Source organism: Ursus maritimus, unplaced genomic scaffold (assembly GCF_017311325.1).
Source record: "Ursus maritimus isolate PB19 unplaced genomic scaffold, ASM1731132v1 scaffold_11, whole genome shotgun sequence".
Lineage (NCBI taxonomy): Eukaryota > Metazoa > Chordata > Mammalia > Carnivora > Ursidae > Ursus > Ursus maritimus.
In genome coordinates, this window is record NW_024423453.1 from 36,655,834 (window position 1) to 36,664,731 (window position 8,898).

An 8,898-nucleotide genomic window follows, 5' to 3' on the forward strand; every position below is an offset into this window, starting at 1 on the left:
CAATTAGTCTTTATTCTGTCCACTATTTATAAACATTTCTATTGAAAGTAAAGCTGGGTAGTATAATACTAGAGGCAATGGGAATGTAGGCAATGTAGAGAGAAGGTGCATCTTATTTTCTTTGTGGCTTACTTACAAAGAGCACACAGTATGTTCAAGGCACGGTAATCATCCTTATTCATCTCCCTGTTGCAAGTCTTTAAAAATTGAGCCAATTATTATGTATTTCTTACTGTGCATCCAGATCAAAACTTTAAAAAATACTGGTTTAGGTTTAGCTCTTTCTTGAATTTACCAGTTTAATTTTCTTTGCAAAGTAGACCAAAGGAAAAAATGCTGCCTCCTACAGATTTTACTTCATCCCTAACTTTTACTCTTATATTTAGCTTATAGCTTAAATTCTGAATTCAAGTTTGCATTCTCAAAACACAGAGCCCAAGGAATTTCAGAAGTATAGTGAGTATTCAAAAGAAGCAACTTTGGAATTTACAGGTAACCATAACCCTCAGTCTTTAGCGGAAGCCAACTTTCTGATGTATCCCAATTAAGAAATTTGGATTTAAAAAAAGCCAAGGTGCCTAAAAAGTTAAGTTTTGCTTTATTTACTGGCACAGGACAATGAAGATGGGACCCAAATCCCTTATCTTTATAGCTTTAGAGTATAGACTGAAGTATTCAGCAAAATTGAAACCAGTGTAAGTACAACCAGGCAATAAAAACAAACTTTCCTAATTTGAAAAATTAATGACAGCCTTTTAGAGAAAGGAAGTTTGCAGCAATATCTTTGTAATAATGCTCCTCTTTAAGATCTTTTAAATATACTTTATTAATCAATTTTAAAAAATATTTGACCATTACAAGGAATTAAATCTTTATCCCCTCATTTTGTGATTACAATTCCACTACTAATTCAGACCGGAATTGTGTACTTGCTGCTCTACCTGGATAGTTTTTCACTAGAAAACTGCTCTTCATCGCTTCACTGTGATGCTGACATTGCTTTTGTGGTGCTGGACACTGAGTACTAATTCCTCTCCCATTTCCACCTGGATGGGATTATCTAGAACAACTGCAGCTTGTTTCCAGTGGGAGGCTTCACTTGAAGTATCCAACCTAATCTCGTCATCAAGATACATATGATACCAAAAGGGAATGGCAGTCACTTGTCCAGATTTACAAATGTGTACCTATGAAAATTAAGAAATCATGAAAATTTCATCAGAGTAAATAGAGTAGGCTTGGATAAGTAAGTCTGTCTTTTTAAGTCAATTTTAGCTCCAAATTTTATAAAGATTTAATCGCCCAATTCAAATTAATACCAATCTATGGTATTCACTAGGATTTACCCAAGCTCATTTTTAGATATTGTTTAGAAAAAAACGTAACATTTAAATCATCAAAGAAAGTGGCTAATACTGTTTCATGTACATCAAGTATTACCTAGCTTAAGATAATTCTAAATATGACAAGAACAATCATTTTGTATTACCTTTACTTCTCTGTTAGAGGTGTTCAAATATGGAGTCATTAAATCTAGTCTTAAGAGTTCCACTGGCTTGCTTAAAGGTATACAGGGCAATGAGGACAGATCCAAAAACACACGTATAGGTACCTAGAAAAAGTACAAGTTTTTCACTTTTACTCAATTCTTTTTGTGGCCAAGTACCCTCGAGTGCTTACTTCGTACTTCCATCAGTATGATACAATGCTTTTTACATCTAATACCTCATTTAATTCCCTTATCAGCCTTAAGGCATTAGCACTTTCATGATTCCAGTTTTATAAGGATGAAAAAACCAAGGTTTAGGCAGGTTAAATAATTTGCTATGGTTTCAATATCTACAGATTCTTTTTCTGGATGAACACAGGTTAAATTTTTACTTAAGCCAAACAGCTCCAAAAATTTTAAAGCCAGGATGTGCTTATGTATGAAAGATGAACTAATAAAAATGGTACGATATTAATTATTATATTGTTTGAGAAAATATGCCAAATTCAACCAAATAATTAATAGTGGATTTCATTTGGAAAATAAAGTTTATTTCTAGAAAGCAATGGTTCTCAACTTTGGCTTCAAGTTAAAATCACCCAAAGAGCTTTTTAAAAGCCCCAACTGCTCAGGCCACACCCAGATGGATCTGGAGTTGGGATCCACGTATCAGTAGTTCTGAAAGTTCAGTCAGGGTTGAGAGCCACCACTATAATGTGTTCCATCAATTTTAATATCAATGGAACATTCCTACTAGTAACTTTTAGCCTCTTCGTTTGAAATAAAAAGGAAACTTGTTTTGAAAGTGCCCTCTTTCCTTTAAGTGAAATACTAGAGAGCAACTGTGCATAGTGAAACAGTGGACACGGATCTATCAACCCCTCTCTGGGCATCCCTGAAGGCACCCAACCTTCCCTGTCATAACAACACAGCAGTTCCATGCCATTTCCAGGACCCATTATGCCCTTTATCCTCCTTTAAATCAGTCACCAGAAGCTACCCTAGATTCCTGTTACCTCTCCTCACATGCCCTCTAATCCCTCATAGTCTGTCCTCACTCCTGTTTCTCAACTGAGCCTCCTGGCCACTCCTGGTATCTGTGCTAATTTCTACATTTCCCATCTAGAGCTCATCATTTCATGAATTCTCTAGAGTGCAGTGCTTTCTATATACCCCCATGGTGATTTCACTCAGGCTTTAAATATCATCTACCAAATTTAAGTACCAAATTTTATCTTTAGCCTCAATCTTTCCCTGAATTCTTATCCTACTGTTCAATGATCCCGTGAACACATAAACACAATCTGATCCTCCTGCTATTTCCCCCTTTCAGTAGATGGTAACTATCCTTCCAGCGGCTCTCATACCCCACATCCAATATACCACAACCTAGCTTCAGTGTCTCTACAGTCGGAACACTTTGCACCACCTCCACACTGCTACCACTCTAAGTCACTACCACCTCTCCCCTGGATTATTGCAGTAATGCCTTTGCCTGCTTTCACAAGTGGTTTACTTATAACATAGCAATCACAGTAATCAAACCAACAAGATACACCGTGCCATTCCTCTGCTCAAACCCTCCTAGTATCTTCCATCCCTTTCAGAGTAAAAGTCTTCATATGACCAAAAGGCTGTACAAGATCTGGCTCCTAATACTTTGTTGACCACATCTTTCATCTGACCTGTTTCTGAACACTCCAGTCATGCTCTTGCTTCACGCCATTGCACTTTTGATCCTTTAACTTGTTTATGGTTTGCTTCCTTATTTCTTCAGTTCCCTGCTTAAATATCACTTACCCATGAATCTTTTCCTTAGTCATCACCTATATAAAATAGTATATCACATAACCCCATTCCCTCTTAATCTGTTTTATGTTCACAGCACTTCTAACCATCATCATTCTAATCTTTTTACTTGCTTATTATCTATCTCGTTAGTCAGTTTGAATCCTAGCTCCATGAGCACAGGAACTTATCTCTTAGATTCACAGCTATATTCTGAAAACCTAAAGTAGCACATATATGGTAGACATTTGTTGAATGAATAAATTTGTTGTTTTCTGTACAGTAGTCCCCTTTATCTGTGATTTCACTTTGCATGGTTTCGGTTACCAGCAGTCAACCAAGGTCCGGAAGCAGAGGGTCCTCCTCCTGACAAACTGTCAGGTCAAAGCAACCTAATGCCTTATCAGTCCCCTCACATAATCTCATTAGGTAGGCATTTTATCATCTCACCTCATCACAAGAAGGGTGAATACAATAAGCTCCTCTGAAAGACCACACCCACCAAAGTTTTATTACAGTACATTATAATTACTCTATTTTTAGTTATTGTTATCTCTTACTCTACCTAATTTATAAACTAAACTTTATCATAGGTATGTTTAGGAAAAAACAGTATTAGGTTCAGTACTATCGGTGGTTTTCATTGTGGGTCTTGGAAAGTATTCCCCATATTCCCCATAGATAAGGGAGGACTACTGTATAGTTTGTTTTGTTTTGTTTTACAACTTCTCATTTTGTTTCATTGGTTCACTCAGTTGTCTGTGTAATAGCTAATTATCATATTATGATAGATAGGAGACAATATCTTCTAAGAAAATGGGTAAGTGGACCAGGAAATGCAAAACTACCAAGCAAAAGTTGCCTGTTGGGATGAGTAGTCACAAGCTGATGTGAGACCAAAGTCTGAATATTCAGCTGTAGGAGTACTGGTGTAGAGAAGGCAGAGAGCTGGATTTAACGAAGGAAGGGTTTTCCCAGGCCAGTGGAAAACTGAAGTGAAGGGATATATGAAAAGTATATGGACCACGGAATACAAACTATTAAGGAAGGGAGAATATAAAACAGGAAATACAGTGAAAACATGGCAGGATCAAAATATCATAGATTCTGATGGAATCAAAGAATTGTTGATGCCAAGATCAAGAGGGAATAAGCCAGAACAGAGATGGTGGTATTTCTGAACCACACAAACAACTAAAACTTCTGTCTTCGTCTTTTTTTTTTAAAGTTTATTTATTTTTTTAGTAATCTCTCTACCCAACATGTAGACTCTAAGATTAAGTCACACACTCCTCCAACTGAAACAGCCAGGTGCCCCTAAACTTCTGTCTTCTCATAAGTGTATTCTCCTTATTAAACACTCCAAAAATCTGAGATTAAACAAACTCTGAAATCTCAGCCAGCCCTGGAAAAAAAGCATTTTCTCAACAAACTTCTATTTGTTGAGCAAGTACTATTCATAAATTCAAAGGCTTACTATGTATAGCCGTTAGAGAAAAGTTTTTAGATATCACTTCTTTAAATCTGTACCCAAATCCTACTTCCCCAAATTCTGCTTTGGCTTACACGTCAGTATTCCACGTACTTCCTACCTCTGTCTTCAACCCCAAACCTCTTTCCTTAGACACTTCATCCACTCACACAATCTTAACTCACAAATTTGTATTCTGCTGCTAATGCCTTTGCCAGCACTAAATCTTGAGTTCTTGTTTCCCAAATAACAACTAACCCCTTTGCCTTGAGCTCCAGTTTCCTAGGCGCCTGCAGTCTGTCTAGACGTTAACTGCTTATGCCTATCACCTGCTAGCCTGCGGTTTCAATGTAATTAAAGGTTCAAGTTTAGAATGCAGGCCTTTTTTCTGGCTGCTTCTGTTTTAGACAAGCACCCTTTTCCCTAAGACTAAACCTAGGATCTTATTTTTCACTTGTAACAATAGTTCAGAGGAATATCTATAGACTTTTGTCAGTAAGAACAACAGAATTCCTTGGCTATTCTAATCCCTAGGTTGATTTTCACTCATAAATTCCTTTGCTCTAGGAAACTGATTACCATCCTAATGAAGCTAAACACAGTGACTCGATAAAACTACAAAGAAAGATAACGTAGATGATGGCTAACAGCCACCTGGCCGAACTTCTAAACACTTACCTGAAATTGATTAATAAAAGGTGCTATATTTAATCCAAGAGTGCGTTCAGTTCCTTGAACAGCACTCTCTTCTACCAGTGTCTGTGATTCCACAAGCAACCCAAACATCAGCACATACTGAGGAAAGATCTTGCCTCCAGATTGTAGCAAACACCTAGAGAAGGAAAAATGTTTTAAAAAGCATCTTGATTCCCTACGTTTTATAAATACCAATAACTAAATTGTAATGAATCGGTGAGCTACAAATTGTACATAATCTGACAGACTTTAGATTATTGGCTGGTAGCTGAATGGTAAAACTACTGGAAATAAATTCCCAACAAGTCAAAATGGCTGCTGATCCATGAAAGAGAAAAATAACCAGTTGGCTAAATGGATATGTCTTCACATTTAGGAAGAGTCATCAATGGATATTAAAACTAGTGAAAGTTTTATTAGGAAAAAGATATTACAAAGTCTCAAAGTATTGCCCCCCCATCACAATGACGTACTCATTGGATACAAGTTAAACCAACTGATCTAAATTAACATCAAAATAATGGAATAAAGTAACACTACGTGCCTCCCAATGTGACAAAACTTCGGTAAGATTCCTCTCTAAATTGGATAATCCAAATCTAATTAAAAACAAAATAAAACACGAGGAACATTCTACAAAATAAATGGCCTACACTCTTCAAAACTGTTAATGTCATGAAAAACTTAGGAACTGTTCCAGAATTAAGGAGACTAAAGAGACATGCAATATGTGATCCTCAACTGGATTCTGAACCAGAAACAAAAAAAGCTATAAAGGATATTATTGCAACAAATGGTGAAATCTGAGTAAGACTGTACACTAGATATAGGTTATTGTGGCCATCCTTCCTGATTTTGACAACTGTATGATGGTCATGTACATGAATATCCCTGTTCTTAGAAATATACACCAAAGTATTTAGGGGTAAAAGAACATGATATCTGGAACATACTCTAAATAGTTCCGAGAGAACAATAAAGCAAATGTGACAAAATATTAACAATTTGTGCATCTGTAAATAAGGTATAAGTTAAAAGTTCTTTGTTGTTATTAAAAGTTCTTTGTAGTATTCTTTAACTTCTCTGTAAGCCTGAAATTACTTCAAAATAAAAAGTTAAACACTGAAAGAAAAAATTGTAATTAAAAATCCAAACGTTCTAATAAAGAATGTGAGGAAGAGTGTGAGTAAAGAGTTAACAAAACCCATTCTCCTCCTACAACTGATCTTAGGTTCTTCACCTTTTGTTTCCCTGGAAATCCCATAAAGGGGGAATGTCAGCTCTCTTAGTGTGATCAGCAACACTGCTTAGGATAAAGATTTTTTTTAATTGCCTCTTAATAGGTAGAGTGCACCCAGACTGACAGAACTATGAACAAACTATAAGCACCTAATGGGAAGCTATATCATCTTTGGGCTTCCCAGAGTGTGGTCTATCTTGTAACCAAGTGTTACTATTGCTACACCCATGGAAGGTATTAGTTCCTATGTGAAATTTAGGGCTCTTAAGCCAAGGCAGTTTCCATGTCCACCTACAGTCTTATTTCCTCACACCTCAACTTTGAGAAGCATGAGGGGGTGAGTGGGTCACCCACTCACTCACCCACTCACAATGAAGCAGAGTTGGAGGATACTCTAAAGGACTTTAAAATTAAGTCATTATTTCCATTTGCCACATTTACAATCACACATTAAAGCCCTCATTTTTACTGAATATTCTAAGCTGGTTTCTACCTGAACTTCTAAGACAGGCTATTTATAGACAAATGGACTTCATATTATCATACATATCTTTCATAGTAAATTTTTCCTCTTAAATACATAGAGTTACTAAGGATCTATTTATAATAACACAAGGCTAAGGTTTGGTTTTGCCAAGACATTTGTGTGTATCTAAAAAAAATACTGCCTACAAGTTACTAAAATTTTATGCTATGTAGTTTCCCTGAATAGGTCATTAAAATCTTAACGAACTATAAAACACCCATTTCTCAAAACCTCTTTAGCACTTCTGCTCTTAGTTTCAAATCATTAATTCTTCTGGCTTTTACTAAACTGATTCTCTCAACCATTTAAAAATACTGTATCGAAAACCATAATGACAAACTATAACAAGACATGACAACTAAATGAAATGCAGAGGGACGCCTGGGTGGCTCAGATGGTTAAGCGTCTGCCTTCGGCTCAGGTCATGATCCCAGGGTCCTGGGATCGAGCCCCACATTGGGCTCCCTCCTCAGTGGGGAGCCTGCTTCTCCCTCTGCCTCTGCCATTCCCTCCGCTTGTACTCTCTGGCTCTCTCTCTCTGTCAAATAAACAAATAAAATCTTTAAAAAATTAAAAAATGTAAAAAAAATAATAAATGCAATGCAGGACCCTTGATTAGAACCTAGATTGGGGAGAGAAAAAGGAATATAGGATATTAGTGGGACAGCAGATGAAGTTTTAATATAGGCTATATATTAAATAATGGTATTTTATCAATGCTAAGCTTCCTGAGTGATTTTATTGTGATATGTAGGGGGGGGAAGCCTTTGTTCTTACTAAGGAGATACACACTAACTGTTAAAGTAAGAGTGAAGGTTATAAAGACAAAACAGTCTTTATTCCTGCAATTTTTCTTAAGCTTGAAATTTTGAAATATTTCAAAATAAAAAGCTGATGGAAAAGTTTACAATAAGGAAACAGACTGTTCTTGTAACAGCTCTGCCTAAAGATTAGCTAGCTAATCAGAAGCCGTGTCATAACCAGGTCATTTGAAGAACAGAATCAGCAAGGAAAGTTAGAGGTGATTCCTAAATACAATGGCATTAGACTGATTGAGACAAGTCATGACCCTAAACCAGGATAAACTCTCTTCAGTAACAAGTACATGATCACTTATAGTGTAATAAGTCCTATATATTAGAGATCAACCTAAAAAAGGACTCCATCCTGACCCCAATGCTTTCCTTATTTTCGTTACTGCCTTCCTAATAACTTTTGGTATTTTAGGTAAATTCTACTAGAAATTAATCTCCACAATTAGTAAAATTACACAGGTCTTAATAAAATTCCTATCTATGTCTTTAGCAAATCAGATAAAAATTTATCTTCCAAAAAACTGGAGAAACCTGTTTTTTTAAATGGATCAGGTTTAATTCTGGAAATTCATGTTACTAAATTTTTCTGAAGTTATCTGTGATCCGCTTAAATGGAACCAGATCTAATTTTTCTTTCAAGAGCACAACATCTCAAATGACAGACTAGCCACAGAGCTTTATGCTGCTTGACTAATTCCCTCCACCCCCAAATAACCACAAGAGGGTACTATACTATGAAATTTGCAAGCTGAAAAAGCACATAGGTTAAAAGTCAACCTTCTAACCATAAAAAATCTATGAGAAAGAGGAAGGGAGGGCAATACATCAAATCATTTCAGAAAATTAGACTAAACAAAATATCAAAATTTTATC

The 8,898-nt window shown here is 36.1% G+C and overlaps 1 protein-coding gene across 2 annotated transcripts in view; it reads right to left on the reverse strand.

Annotated features, from left to right (window-relative positions):
- Positions 1 to 807: 807 nt before the first annotated feature.
- Positions 808 to 8,898, reverse strand: part of PRMT9 (protein arginine methyltransferase 9) — a 35,895-nt gene continuing 27,804 nt past the window's right edge. For both annotated transcript variants that reach the window (XM_008685461.2, XM_040626347.1), the window contains 3 exons: positions 5,427 to 5,580; positions 1,490 to 1,612; positions 808 to 1,187 (listed from right to left, as the gene is read on the reverse strand). In XM_008685461.2, the coding sequence (XP_008683683.1) occupies positions 972 to 1,187; positions 1,490 to 1,612; positions 5,427 to 5,580 (493 nt within the window). In that variant the 3' untranslated portion in view covers positions 808 to 971. The remainder of the gene's footprint in view (positions 1,188 to 1,489; positions 1,613 to 5,426; positions 5,581 to 8,898) is intronic.